Source organism: Bos grunniens, chromosome 29 (genome assembly GCF_055505025.1).
Source record: "Bos grunniens cultivar Pamir isolate PY7600 chromosome 29, Bosgru_T2T1.0, whole genome shotgun sequence".
NCBI lineage: Eukaryota > Metazoa > Chordata > Mammalia > Artiodactyla > Bovidae > Bos > Bos grunniens.
In genome coordinates this window covers 13,440,842-13,456,678 of record NC_141193.1, presented here as the reverse complement: position 1 = coordinate 13,456,678, position 15,837 = coordinate 13,440,842, and the positions used below count along the sequence as shown (strand labels likewise).

The 15,837-nt window shown below is 44.7% G+C and overlaps 1 protein-coding gene across 1 annotated transcript; it reads left to right on the top strand.

Annotated features, from left to right (window-relative positions):
• Nucleotides 1-5,197: 5,197 nt before the first annotated feature.
• On the top strand, nucleotides 5,198-15,393 carry LOC147342144 (pregnancy-associated glycoprotein 2-like). The gene is made up of 9 exons (XM_086384114.1): nucleotides 5,198-5,285; nucleotides 7,617-7,758; nucleotides 8,726-8,843; nucleotides 8,980-9,098; nucleotides 10,469-10,662; nucleotides 11,585-11,701; nucleotides 13,212-13,353; nucleotides 13,439-13,537; nucleotides 15,247-15,393. Exons 1-9 carry the CDS (start codon nucleotides 5,233-5,235, stop codon nucleotides 15,391-15,393), a joined length of 1,131 nt encoding a protein of 376 aa, XP_086240240.1. The 5' UTR covers nucleotides 5,198-5,232.
• The last annotated feature ends 444 nt before the right edge of the window (nucleotides 15,394-15,837 follow it).

The following is a 15,837-nucleotide window of genomic DNA, read 5'->3' as shown; positions in this document are numbered from 1 at the left end:
GGAAGCAACAGTTAGAACTGGACATGGAACAACAGACTGGTTCCAAATAGGAAAAGGAGTACATCAAGGCTGTATATTGTCACCCTGCTTATTTAACTTATATGCAGAGTACATTATGAGAAACGCTGGACTGGAAGAAACACAAGCTGGAATCCAGATTGCCGGGAGAAATATCAATAACCTCAGATTTGCAGATGACACCACCCTTATGGCAGAAAGTGAGGAGGAATTAAAAAGCCTCTTGATGAAAGTGAAGGAGGAGAGTGAAAAAGTTGGCTTAAAGCTCACCATTCAAAAAACTAAGATCTTGGCATTGGTCCCATCATTTCATGGGAAATAGATGGGGAAACAGTGGAGACAGTGTCAGATTTTATTTTTTTGGGCTCCAAAGTCACTGCAGATGGTGACTGCAGCCATGAAATTAAAAGATGCTTACTCCTTGGAAGGAAAGTTATGACCAACCTAGACAGCATGTTGAAAAACAGAGACATTACTTTTCTAACAAGGGTCTGTCTAGTCAAGGCTATAGTTTTTCCATTGGTCATGTATGGATGTGAGAGTTGGACTGTGAAGAAAGCTGAGCGCTGAAGAATTGATGCTTTTGAACTGTGGTGTTGGAGAAGACTCTTGAGAATCCCTTGGACTGCAAGGAGATCCAACCAGTCCATTCTGAAGGAGATCAGCCCTGGGATTTCTTTGGAAGGAATGATGCTGAAGCTGAAACTCCAGTACTTTGGCCACCTCATGCGAAGAGTTGACTCATTGGAAAAGACTTTCATGCTGGGAGGTATTGGGGGCAGGAGGAGAAGGGAACGACAGAGGGTGAAATGTCTGGATGGCATCACTGACTCGATGGACGTGAGTCTTAGTGAACTCTAGGAGTTGGTGATGGACAGGGAGGCCTGGCATGCTGTGATTAATGGGGTTGCAAAGAGTCGGACACGACTGACTGACTGAACTGAACTGATCCAGTCCATGTTCAAATTTCCCTGATTCTCTAAAAACAGATGTCTTTTTACAGTTTATTGAAAGAATGTACTCATATGTTTCACTTTTAAATTGTTCTCTTTTAAGACTAAATAACTGTCTCTCTCCCCAATTTTAAAGCCATTTATTTGTTAAAAAACTGGGAGGAAGTGGCGTGATTTGTCTTATAGAATGTCCCAAGTATTGGGTTTAGAGCAGGGATCCACAACGCCGGCACCAGGACCAATACCATTCCTTGGTCTATGGAGAACCAGGTCGCAGAGCAGGAGGTGAGCAGCAGGCCAGTGAGTGAGGCTTCCTCTGTATTTACAGCTGCTCCCCATCGCTCTCCCATCAGCCAGAGATGGGACAGTCTCATTCCAGGAAAACAAGCTCAGGGCTCCCACAGATTCTGCATTATGATGATCTGTATAATTATTTCATCACATATCCCAATGTAATAATAAAAGAAATAAAGTGCACAATAAGTGAAATATCTTTCAATCATCCCGAAATCATCTCCCTACCAACATTTGTGAAAAAATTGTCTTCCAGGAAACTAGCCCCTTGTGACAAAAGGTGGGGGAATGTAGGTTTAGAGAATTGCTTCTCTATATCTTTATCTGTGTTTTTCCTGGGAGACTGGTAGGTAGATCTAGACTTGAGGTCAAAATTTTTATTGGAATATTTCATATGCAGATATATATTTCTTATGGTGCTACTTAAAGAGTCTCACTATTTCTAGTTGCCTCACTTTGAGAGATGCTGAAATGCAGTGCCTTCTGATGTTGCCAGCTTCATGGATCCATTATATACTCCCCTTAAGGCAATGGCACCCCACTCCTAGAAAATCCCATAGACGGAGGAGCCTGGTGGGCTGCAGTCCATGGGGTCGCTAGAGTCGGACACGACTGAGCGACTTCACTTTCACTTTTCACTTTTCACTTTCATGCATTGGAGAAGGAAATGGCAACCCACTCCAGTGTTCTTGCCCGGAGAATCCCAGGGAGGGGAAGCCTGGTTGGCTGCCGTCTATGGGGTCGCACAGAGTCGGACACGACTGAAGCGACGCAGCAGCAGCAGCTACCTTTCATGTATGGTTTCAGCATCCATTGATGACCTTTGCCCAGATCCATTGTTTCATGAGGATGCTGCAAAATAGTGCTTTCCTGTTTCTACCACTCCTTCTGTTTTAATTTCTGGAATTCTTCAATAAAAATAAGATTCTTTTAACTGTTTGTAGTTACATGGAATCTGCTACATACCAATAAAAAGGCATAAATATTGATGACTATTTTCTTTCTCAGCGCTCAGAATGGTGTTAGTGCCCTAGCAGTCTGTCACAGTGACAAATGAGATGTTGTCTACTAGTATTTTGAATTTCTGACTTTTTATACATTTAATTTCTTCTAGTTAATGGATGTAATGCTAAAATTATCCCAATTTTGGCTTCTTCATATGGATTCCTATACTTTCTGTCCAGTCCCCACTGGTCTTCGAAGTCCTTCAATTTTCCTCTCCTTCAAGAGTCCCAAGATTATACTGTGCATTTCTGCACCCAGTCCTGAAATCAGCCATCTGTTTAAGAATCCATGGATCCTCTGGTGGGAAATGCATTTAGAGGCTACATGTTAGACTTCAAGATAGTGATTGTTATCAAGCTGTCATTGCTTCTAAACTTTTCAGTTGTCAGAGCAGGAAGTATAGACATTCTTTATTAAAAAAAAAAAAGGAATGCAATTGATGGTACAAACTTATTCTTTCAATTCAAGTTTTAAAATTGCAGGGTTTTGCTTAAGCTTCTTTATTTTATGTAAAACTCTTTTCTCTAACCACTGAAATTTTTACCTCAGAACAACATCAGCATTAATTACTGACTCACTTTAACCTGTAACATACATATGATACTTTCACAATAAGAGAAGCAATATCACCAACAATAAGTTGTTAAATATAGCTTCAGATTTCTTTGTGTTTTTTGCTTCTGTTTTTCTTTTGGTTTGTTTTGTATGGGTCAGTATTTTTGTTTGTCTTTGTCCTTAGAAGATATTCCACTCTGCATGTAGAGTCATAATTTTGAATTTTACAGCAACTCAAGCAATGTTTTGATATGTGCAGCCAATCACCAACTTGTTACAATTAGACTTATTAGTCTTTGTTCTCAATTTTGACACATGTGATTACTTTTTGATTCTGTAACACTTTTCATGGCTGCAAATCAAAGTATAAAACAAGAAAAATCTCAATTCCCTACCCCTCATCAATAAATTACATTTTAGTAGTTTTTGGCTAATTCTTTTACTCTTTCTAAATGAAATAGATATACATGTGTATAAGAAGCAACAAACTCTAAGAACTTTTTTGGACGCTCTTTTTTTAAAAAGCAAAACACAGTTGACAATGTCACCCATTCCACTACTCCTTCATCCACATTATACCCCGGTGTTGGGATGACCTGTGTCTTGTTGCAGATTCCCCCATGGATGGTCACTTCAGGTATGTTGCTGATATTTTGCTTTTAAAAACAATGTGTAGTAGACAGCTTGTGCATATGGCTTTTTATATTTTCACCAATGTGTCATTGGGTAGATCCCTAGGAATAGAATTGCTGAGTTAAAGAGCAAATGTGTGTGTCATTTGTTAGATGCTATCATATTCCCTCTGTAGAGACTGAACCATCAAAACTGGATTTAAACAATTTGCAAAAATGAGGGTTATGACATTGTGCCCCATCTATACACACCTGGTGTCCAGACCAGGCCCCTGTTGTTGTATCCAAGGGACAATCCAGGATAGATCTCATGCAGGAATAGGCCCTGGGAGTCCTGGAAGAGCCAGGAAACACGATCGTCTTTCCTTCGGCTGTGGTAACAGTTTAACAGATAGCCCTGTTCATCTCAGTCTGGGTTGGAGCCCAGACTAGCGTGGTTTTCTTTGCCTTCTTTGATTGGTAAGATACTTCAAAATTATTTTTTCTTTGTTTTGTTTGGCAGTCAAAATTTTTCATGGCATGGACCCTACTGGAGACTTACATCAGACATATATCCATTTATCTTCAGCAAATTGGCATTATTAAGGTCATTGATTGATATGTCCCTGGTGATCTTTCTTTGTAAATAGAAAGAAAACTAAAATGTTTAATATACATTCAGTCTCATTTAAATCAACCAACTTGAATTAAATCCCTCTCTGTCCCCACTGCACTTCTACTTCTAGGCCAGAAATAAAACCTGCATAGACTGAAGGCTGAATCCAGCCCACTGTGGTGGAGATTTGGCTCCCACTATGTTTGAGGGGGATAAAAATTAGTTACTAACATTAAAATCATGAACTTGCACATAAATATCCAGACTTCTGACTTCTCTCGAAAACTTGGCCAACTGACCCACTTTCCAGTATGGCTGAAGTGGAGGAGAGGCTGCTCCCAGTGGAAAGGCATGTGCTGCCCAGTGTTGAGCACGGCTGCCTAGGCTTTGTATCATTTCTCTTGCCTCCTGGACCCTGAGTTTGTGAGAACTAGACTGATAGCTTGATTAAGATAAATACCACTTGTGTCTTGATCAACTTTGACTTTCCACCATCTAACTCAGACACCAGCACACATGTCTTCCTTGTAGGTTTGTTGGACGATATAAAATATCTTGTGGATGCATATGGCACTTCTTCCAATACTGAAATCATGCAATTGAAATACTGCTCTGCCCTAAATCTTTGATGCAGATTGACATAATAGGTGCCCCTGATCTCTGCCATTAGACCCACTACCTAAAGCCACTCATATGTCCTTGGGCTGCCTCTCAAGCCTCCACTTTTCCATTTGACCTCTTTTCCTCCTAACAATCAGCTCTCCAATGAGGACAGCAAACCATACCTCATGAAGTGGCAAAGCAGACCACGTGAGATCATGAATGTCTAGCATGGCCCCTAGTACTCATTTTTATGGTGTTCTTAGCAGTTATTTTCTCCAAGTTGGCAAGTTTCTCCACTCCTTAGATGTCCATGCACTTCATTTTGGTTTTCCAGCCAAGCCTCAAGGAAGAGATGACAGTAGAAGTCTCTGTATTCTGATAATTTTCTAAGATCATTCACCAAAGACAAGGATGGAGATAAAAATTTTATCAAGAACTTTGTATTTTTATCAGATCCATTAGTGCCCTAAAGCGGACAATCAGGGCAGGTTAGAGCACATATAACTAGAAGCTCCTGGTCACCACTGTGTGCTAAGGAACTAAAGCTTCCCTGAGTACTTGGAGCCAGGAAAGAAGCATGAAGTGGCTTGTGCTCCTCGGGCTGGTGGCCCTCTCAGAGTGCATAATCATGTAAGTATGGGGACTGTAAGTGGCATCATCTTCCTTTCTGGGTTAGAAAGAAATGGAATATTTCCCTGATAGTCTTAAAGTTCAACTCTTACTTATTGATAAGCACCTTTCTATAGGTACTTATCCTTGCTTCTTTAGCCTTGGGCTTCCCAGGTGGTGCTATTGGTAAAGGACCCCTGCAAATATAGGAGATGTAAGAGATGCGGGTTTGATCCCTGGGTCAGGAAGATCCCCTGGAGAAGGACATGGCAACCCACTTCAATATTTTTGCTTGGAGAATCCCACGGGCAGAGGAGCCTGGCAGGCTGTGGTCCATAGGGTCATATAGAGTTGGACAGGACTGAAGGGGCTTAGCATGCATGCATGCACCTTGCTATAGAAACTGTGGGTCCCTGGGTCGAGGTACAGGTTTGCATGGTTGCACAACTCTTGGAACACCATCATGTGGTGACCTGCTGAAAATGGAACTCCTTGTAATTGCAACCTGTACAAATGTATGTGTGGTCCTGTGGAATAGCATTTTTCTACATTTTATTCTAGGTGTCCTCTCTGTTCTCTCTCTACTTCAGTGTGTATATGTCTATGTCTGCATCTCTGCTTCTCTCTCATTTATCTCTCCATCTCTTTGGAAGTCTCTGTGAGTGCAGATCTGAGAGGATAATAGGCAGGAAGGCCAGGGGTCTCCAAACGGACAAAATAGCCTGCAAGTGTCAGACATTTTTATCTCTTAAGCGGCAGGAGGAAACCAATTAATGATATATTTTTCTTTCTCTATACAAATTTAAAAGGAGGTTTCTCTTAAAATACTGTGTTGCCATAATGACACCTGGTTTTACCTAAAGTTAACTATTCTCAAACATTGAGATAACCAATGCATTTTTATTATGGACATGTTTGACTTAAGCTATGCTAATGTGCTATGCATTTACCCCAAACTCTGTCTTCAAGTCGGTTCCGCCTCATGGCTTAGAACCTACTTGACGAACCAGCATGTTATACTCAGATATTGTTCTCCTAATCTATGTAAATAAAACTATTTGTATGGTAATCTGTCCTACAAGATTCAAGTTAATCATTTTATGGCCCAGGATGAACATTTGATGCCAAGATTATCCCAAAATTCATCTTATGGGTGAGGGGCCTGGTGCCATTCTGAGTTTTAAGATATTCCTTTCTTTCATTAACCGACTGCTAGTGGAGAAGGCAATGGCAACCCACTCCAGTACTCTTGCCTGGAAAATCCCATGGACGGAGGAGCCTGGTAGGCTGCAGTCCATGGGGTCGCGAAGAGTCAGACACGACTGAGCGACTTCACTTTACTTTTCACTTTCACGCACTGGAGAAGGAAATGGCAACCCACTCCAGTGTTCTTGCCTGGAGAATCCCAGGGATGGCAGAGCCTGGTGGGCTGCCATCTATGGGGTCGCACAGAGTTGGACATGACTGAAGTGACTTAGCAGCAGTGACTATACAACATCCAGCTGAAGACTAGCAGGGGGGTACTCTTTCTGCCCTCTTCTGATGCCTATGTCAGAAGCTTTCCCTGTCTCCTTTATACTTTAATAAAACCTTATTACACAAAGCTCTGAGTGATCAAACCTCATATCTGGCCCCGGATTGAATTCTCCTCTGGAGGCCAAGAATCCCGGCCATCTTTTAATTCAGCAACAATCTTTCACATCTCTCCGTGTTGTTTTTCCTTCTTTTAATGTTTCAGTTTTGACTCATCCTTGCTTCTTTAGCCTTTTAATTTCCCTAATTTGTTTCCTATCTCCCAGATTCTTCTCTCAATTCTCTGTTCCATTTCTATTGGAGGAAGATAGGGAGAGCTACTTCTTTGTTGTTTTACATCTCACAAGCAGTGTGACTACATCCAGGTGACAAACTACTTGAATTTCAGATTTCTTCCCTGTACAAATAAGATAATGGTTCTCTTCTAGAACCTTCCTCCCTGAGCTTCCTTGAGAAGGATATAGAGGGATGGCAATGGCAATACTAATGGCTGTCATTATTGAGATTTAAGATATATCAGATACATGATATCCATCACTTCACTTATCTCCCAAATTTTCTATATGGTGGGGGGATCATTAAATTCCACCTTTTTACCCAGGGGTAAGCTGAGAATCCAAATGGTCTTACCCAATGTTACACAACAGAACCTGTATTCAAACCTACGTCCTTGCCATGGTATTTGCATGGCATTCCGATAATACGGTGACACTCATAAAAACGCTTGGAAAATACACAGTGTATTACAATGACAGTTATACCTTAACAAGGATAGCTAATTGTATCTTCTCTGTTTCTTTTCCTAATCCTCCGTGAAAGTTTGCCTCTAAGGAAAATGAAGACCTTGCGAGAAACCCTGAGGGAAAAAAACTTGCTGAACAATTTCCTGGAGGAACAAGCTTACAGACTGTCCAAGAGAGACTCCAAAATAACTATTCACCCCCTGAGGAACTATCTGGATGTGAGTTTATTGGGAGGATGGCTCTCCTCACAGCGCCCCCTGGTGCTCTGGCCTAGCACTGTGGTTCTTCCGGAAGTAGCAGGTGGGATGTTGGGGCTGGGGCTCCTGCAGGAGTCAGAAACACTGAGGCACAGGGACCCCATTCCAGAGGAGAAGGCACTCTCATCCACAACTCTTGGTCTGTGGTGACTGGGCCCAGCAATGACCAGGTGGCAGGTAAACATCCATTTCTGTGTCAAAGATGTGTCATAAGTTTGAGGGAGATTGTTCCTTCTGAACTAAGTGAACCACTCAGTTACAGATGAAGGGTGAGCCATCTCCAGTCAAAAGATAAAGCCAACTGCAAAGCAAGTGTGCATCCCCAGGCAGAGGAATTCAGCTTCCACAGATGCAAGAATAACAGCAGGAAAAAGTTACTGAATCCTTATTCTGCGTAAGGCCATAAGAATCTAACACTGTGGTTATTGTTATTAGATTAGAAAAAAGGGTATGTTTTGTCTTCAAAATTGTGCAGGCTAGCCTGAGAGAAAGGCAGAGAGTAAATATATGTCAAATGAAAGGGTCACCTGTGTGGTGTTGATTGGATGTTGTCTGAGTTTAAAGAGAGTGGCTGGGATTGATCAAGGAGGACCTCCTGGAGAAGGGTGTGCTCAGACTGGGTTTGAAGAGGAGACTAGAGAGCTTCTCAAATGAAGGCATCAGGACTTCCTTGGAGGTCCATTGCTTATGACTCTGGGCTTCAAATGCAGGAGGTAATTTTTCAACCCCTGGTCATAGAGTGAATATCCCGCATATCACATAGTGCAGGAAAAAGTATCAAATGCAGGCACCTCTGAGAACAAAGGCTGTGAGCTGCATGGTGATTGGAAAGTGATCTCAGGAGACATGTGACACCCAGAGGGAGGCAGAAGTGTGGAAATCGAGGGGAGCCAGATCTGCACTAACCCACCCTTCCTGGTCCCCATAGATGGCCTACGTGGGTAATATCACTATTGGAACACCCCCTCAGGAGTTCCGGGTTGTCTTTGACACAGGCTCAGCTGACTTGTGGGTGCCTTCCATCAGCTGTGTCAGTCCAGCCTGTTGTGAGTACAAACACCCCCCCCCCCAAATCAACCCATCTTTTACTTGCCCTCTCCACCCTTCTCCACCCTTCTCTCCACCCTGAATCTCCCTCTCCACCCTTGGCACCTGACTGACACTCATCTCTTGTGTCTGCAGATACACACAAAACCTTCAATCTTCACAATTCTTCCAGCTTCGGGCAAACACACCAGCCTATTAGCATCTCCTATGGACCTGGGATAATTCAGGGATTTCTTGGCTCTGACACCGTTCGGGTAATGTGGAAACAAAAGCTGAGTCAGGACTGACTATGGAGTGACCACTGCTTACAAAACAGATACAGGACAAGCTGGCAGGACCGTCCTACCCTAACTCCCATAGATATTGGCCTCTTACCCACAGGATCCTGTCCCTGGGGAGACAGTTTCCATAGTGACACACAAACAAATGGATTAGCTAACACAGAGAGGGGCTTGGGCTGTGGACTTGCAGCTCCTCTGCCCATGAGCAGCTCAGGGTTCATTTTGCTGGGAGCCAGAAGAGGGGGGGAAAAGCACCAACTTTTATATTCTCAGACTGTGCCAGGCACTTTTGTGGTAATAACTTGTTTAAACCTGCAACAACCCCACACAGCAGGTGCGTTGACTAGCTAATGATACAGATGAGGAAACAGATGCAGACAGCAAGGGCTTGCTGAGGTCACAGGTGTGGTAAGCGGTGGAGCTGGGCTGGCTTGTCAGAACTGAAGCTGGTGGTGGGTATTTGGGAAAAGGATAAAACTGATCTGGGGACCCTGGGTGCAGTCAAGCACTTCAGGTATGCAGGGTGGATAATCAGGAGGCCAGAGATGTAGGTGGGCCTAAGTGTGTTCTTAACGTATGGGGCCTTTGGGAGTCTAATAAAACCTATAGCCTCCCTCCCCCTAGTGCCTGAGTAGTTCACATTTCTCTTTCTCTTTCTCTCTCTCTCTCATACACACTCACACAAACACACATATACCCCCAAAAGGGTATTTCCCAGGCAGTAATTTCATAAGAACCCTGCCAGAAACATTGTATAATAGACTTCTGTCTTTCTGGGCAGATGCAGAATCCAAAATACATTACCATCAATTTACTCCATTTCTGTCATCAGTTCAGAGAGATGCCAGAGAAGGCTCTCCTGCTCTTTACTCATTTTGTCCACAAGGGGACACCATTGGGTCCTGGCCAGACTCAGTTGCCCCACCTGTACAAGAAGGCGTGAGGCCAATTTGACTCACTCAGATGGTGTTTTTCACAGGAGCAGATATTTTATTTTATTTATTTATTTTAATTGGAGGCTAATTACTTTACAGTATTGTAATGGTTTTTGCTATACATTGACATGAATCAGTCATGGGTGTTCCTGTGTTCCCCAACCTGAGACCCACTCCCCATCCCATCCCTAGAATCATGCCAGTGCACCAACCCTGAGTACCCTGTCTAAATCCACAGACCACATAAATGGAACCTAAATTCCCCTCCAGGCTAGGTCTAGAAATCTGAGGTCTACCGAGGACACACAAAGACCTCAGATCTCTGCAGTGCTAATGGCATCTCTTCCTCAGCCCAAGCCTAGACCCACTTAACAAAACTTTATGTGGGAACACTCTTCTCGCCCACAGATCGGAAACCTTGTTAGCCTTAAACAGTCGTTTGGCCTAAGCCAGGAGGAATATGGGTTTGATGGTGCACCCTTTGATGGCGTCCTGGGCTTGGCCTACCCCTCCATCAGCATCAAAGGTATCATCCCCATCTTTGACAACTTGTGGTCGCAAGGTGCCTTTTCTGAGCCTGTCTTTGCCTTCTACTTGAACACGTAAGTCTGAGCTGGACAGTCCCTCTCTAAATTAGTTATAAGATGCTTTCATTTGTATGAAAATTATGCAACAATTGATACAGAAGTATGCTGAGAGATGATCTAACCCAGGAAAACTATGGCCCCAGGGCCCCACCTGGGTTCACCAGTGGCTTTTATAAATAAAGTTTTATTGGTACACAATCAGGCTCCTGGATGCAAGAGCTGGGGCTTGGAGTAGGGGGTGAGCGAAAAGGAAAACTAACGCAAGGTGTCAGGATACAAGTTGGAAGAAAAGGCAACAGGATTTGCTGATGAATTTGACATGGAAGGAAAGAGAGGGATGGTAGAAATCTTTCCTTCCTCATGAACATTTCACTGGGCACCCAGGACCAGCTAAACAATTTTCAGGAGTCAGTGCAAAATGAAAGAGTGGGACCCAAAACAAAAGTGTGGGATTTCTTTTTCAACAACTATTGGGAATTTCAAGACAGGGAGAGCAGAGGTGGGGGCCCTGCTGAGGGTGGGGCCCAATGGACAGCACAGGTCACAGGCCAGTGAAGCCAACCCTGAATGACTTGAAGCCACACCCTTGGTGTTTTCAGGCCTTGGTTTTTCTGAAAAAATACAGACTGTACAAGGGGGAAGCCAAAAGCCTTCAGCACACTGCCCTCTGAGAGTATCTGACCACTCAGGTCGCAGGAGGTCCAGGGCCTCTTCTGAAGACTGAGTGGATAGAGACCTGCTAGGTGGCCCAGCTTCTAACCTCCTCTGTGCCACTCATTAGCCAGCGACCAACCTCAGTCTGGTTCTCAATTGCTCCTAGACTCGATTTCTGCATCTGTACATGGGGCCTTATTAGGGCCTTGATGGGTGGACAAGCACAACTCTCAGACAGTGCTGTTGTTACTGTCCTCAAAGGATCCCCGCCCCATCTCTATAGATGCAAGCCGGAGGGCAGTGTGGTGATGTTTGGTGGAGTGGACCATCGCTACTACAAGGGAGAGCTCAACTGGATACCAGTGTCCCAAACTCGCTACTGGCAGATAAGCATGAACCGGTAAGCCTCTCACTCTGAGGATCACCCCAAGTGATGCTCCCATATCTGTACATGGACACAGACAAACACACAAATGCACTACCAGACACACAATTAACTGACATACACGCCAACCACTACGACACAGACAGACACACAGGCACACATACAAAGACACTAGTAGGCACATATAAACATGCATAACCAGCCAGAGACACACAAGTACACACACAGAGCCACATATGAATACACACATAAACACATAAACACAAAGATACACAAATCACCCATGGGTTCATAATCACTCCAGGCCTCCTGCCCAGGGCTCTGAACAGGGTCCATCACAGGGTCCAGCGAGGCCTGTGCGCTGTGGGAGGACTGCACCCCTGAGTGTGAGGTGGGGAGCACGGTTATAGGACTTTACAGTGTGATGAAAAGAGGATCAGGGAAAATTTCCTCAGCCTGAACAGAGCTGTGATAACATGACCAACTGTCGAGGGCTACATGGGACCAAGGAAGTTAGTACAGATAAATGTCAGGTTAAAAACAGGGAAAGTCCTGAAGAAATGGGGAAAACTTGTCTCCTTAGGGAGAAGCTAGCCAGCAGTGGAGAGAGGTTGGCCACAGTCTTGGGACCCAAAAGCGACTCATAAAAAGAGACACCCCACGTCCCTAGGCACACATGGGGCAGGGGTTATAACTGAGAGAATCAGGAAGGTGGGATCCAAGAGTGGCTTGAAAAGAAGAGGTAATCGTTGATGAGATTCTGTGTTTGACCCTCAGATAAAAGCTTACTGGTCCATTGAGGTTCTGTGTCTAGTTAGGTATCACCTGGTCAGGGTCTCAGGGTCTGAGCCCAGTGAGGGGTTGCTGCTCAGAGACATCCCCTCCCAGGGCAGCAGGTCTCCCCCACCCCTATGAGAATCTGCTGCCGCAGGAACCTCCATCTTTACTGTGTGTTTGTCCCATTGTTGGTGAGACATCAGATATACCTCTCTGGATGGTCTTCATTCGTTATTTTCACAGTCTTCATTCACTCATTCAACAGACAAGCATTGTGCATCCACTGTGTGCCAGGCACTTTAGGGATGTGATGAGAATAAAACTCGTCCTCACATCTAAGAAGGCAAATGTACAAGAAATGACACACACACAGAGTGAATTGTCACTTTGGTACATACTAGACATGAGGAAGGGTCTACAGATAGTGATGAAGACAGGAGACTGATATACACTGGGGGAAAGACTTCCCTGGAACCACGACAGTTAAGCTGGAATCTGGAAGATGAGGAGAAATTTGCTAGTCAGAGGGGAGGGGGCTCTTCTAGGAAGGAAGCATGTGTCAAGGTATTAAAGAGCCTGGTGTATTCAAGTGCTGCATTCACGCATGTCAAGGAAGGTGCTGTGATAAGAGCAAAGGAAAAGTCAGGGCAAGAGATGAAGCTCTGGTCAGGAGACAGTCAGGGAGGGGGCAGCTGTGAAGGAGCTTTCTGTATGACCCTGATGCCCGCTTTGTCCTACTGTCTCTCAGCATCAGCATGAACGGGACTGTTACTGCTTGTTCTCGTGGATGTCAGGCCCTTTTGGACACCGGGACATCAATGATCCATGGCCCAACAAGACTGATCACCAACATCCACAAGCTCATGAACGCCAGGCACCAGGGTTCTGAGGTAAAGGGTCATGTTACAGGGTCACTTCCAGTCTCCCCACATAATAAGGATCCTCTGGGCCAACCTGTCTCCTTCTCTCTAACAGTATGTGGTTTCATGTGATGCCGTCAAGACCCTGCCTCCTGTCATCTTCAACATCAATGGCATTGACTATCCACTGCCCCCTCAAGCCTACATTACCAAGGTGAGGGGCCATCCCTGAGGGTTTGTTCTCTAAATTGGGGTTTGCAGGAACTCTTGGGCTACTGCTGGGAGGAGGGCACCCTTTGCAGGCCAAACCACACCATTGCAGATGCTGCTGATCCACTATGGCTAGGCCAGCACCTCCACAAAATCAACCACTTGAGAGTAGAGGACAGTCTGGGACATCTGTCCTCCTGAAATAAACATGGAGACACCACTCCATGATGACATAGTGGGAGTCACAAGGAGAGGGGAAACACTAAGGGCCTCTGCTCTCATAGATCTTCAGTTCAACTAGACCCCTCAGATGCAGGAACTCAGAAAGTCAGCTCTAGGGATCCCTAAAATAGGACATGTGACAAGGGGGGTTGGCTGGTGGCAGTCCCTGTGTGCTCCCACCATAATGATTAACAGTCTCCCTTTCCTTATTGAAATTGTCCCAGTTACAATAAATTACATGGCTACCTTAGACCTCGGCTGCAACTTCCCCTTGCTAAGTCCCAGTTCCCCCTCTGTGAATTGGGCTACCCGACCCCTCTGTGGGGAGGTTGGATGCTAAGGTGATTAAAGGGTGCACGGTGACTGCTCAGCCCTGACACAGGGTGGAGGCTTCACGTCAGCTCCCTGTGGGAGTTCAGAGCAGGCTGTTGGGCTCAAAGAAGGCTCTGAGGAAGAGAGGGAATTGCAGTAATTCTAAAACCCCTGACTCATGGCACCATAGGGAGGTCTGCTTGGGTCTAGGCAAATCTGCCCTGAGTTCCATGCAAATGGCACCCCACAGTGCTCTGCAAAGGGACCCTGGGACTTATTAGGGGTGTTGAGGACTATGGACCGACAGGTGGGGATGGAGACCAGAATAAGTCACCCAGCCAAGCCTGGAGTGGCCAAAGGCTGAGTGTGGGTCCAAACAGGCTTTTCAGAGGGGCTGAGCAAAGGCTTAAAGAGTGTGTTGTGAGCGCTGCTTTGAATGTATTTAACATGTATAACCAACAGTGAGCTACTGTATAGCACAGAGAACACTGCTCAATCTAAGGTGGCAGCCTGGATGGGAGGGGTTTCTCTGGGACAAGGATACATGTGTATGTATGACTGAGTCCCTTTACTGTCCACCTGAAACTTCAAATACCGTTAGTTAGCTATACTCCAAAACAAAATTAAAAGTTAAAAAGAACCAGTTTTGGGGACACAGGAGAACAGACATTCTCTGCAGAGAAAACAAGGAGAAGGGGTCCGAAGGAAAGAAACAATATGAGGAGAACTAGGAGAAACTCTCTTCTTCTTTTCTTAAAAAACTGTATTGCAGTATAGCCGATCTTCAGCATTGCCTTAAGTTCTGCTGCACAGCTAAGTGATTTAGCTGTACATATACAAATATATATATTCTTTTTCATTAGTTAGTCAATAAATATTGAATATAGTTCCTTGCTCTAGAAGTAGGACTTTGTTGCTTATCATTCCTCTGTATATTACTTTGCATCTGATCATTCCAAACTCCCAATCCTCCCCTCCCCACACTCCTGCCATATTGCAACCACATGTCATGGCCCTTTTTGGTTTTAGATGAACCCTCATATCCCCAGCTGCTGAGAAAATCACCTGATACTTACCAAAAGAGGGAAATAAAACCAAGAAGTATGCCAGGTCTGGATATTGAGGAGGGAGTCGCAGTAAGCACACAGGCTGACTGGTATGTCTCTCTAACTCCCCAAGGCTCAAAACTTCTGCCTTAGCATCTTTCATGGGGGCACAGAAACTAGCTCTCCAGAGACCTGGATCCTGGGTGGCGTCTTCCTGAGACAGTACTTCTCAGTTTTTGATCGAAGAAATGACAGGATTGGCCTGGCTCCGGCAGTGTAAATGCTTGGACTCGTTCAGGAATCAATCAGGCTGCTCCTAACACACACTCACTCACACTAGGGCACTCCTGCCCAGCGATGCTGGTGAACTGTGTTTGGTGCTCTGCAAACTCTATTCTCAGTAAAGAATAAAATGTTTCACTCTTAATGGTGCTAAAACAAATGGGTGCCTCTTTTTGGATCTGGCAGGTGCGTCATAATCAGGGAGGATCTAGAACCAAGTTTGAACCACAAGTGAGAGGAGCTCAACTCCAGCTGGTTTCAAGGAAAGGGGAGACTTTTCAGAAGGACACTGGAAATCATGTACATAGGAACCAGAGCAGATAGAAAGATCTCAGTGACTGGACCCAAGAAATCAGAAGTCATCAGTTCTCTCTTTCTCACCCTCGCTCTTTCCCCTCTCTCTTCTTTGATTGTCTTAGCCTGACAGCTTTCTTCCTTAAGG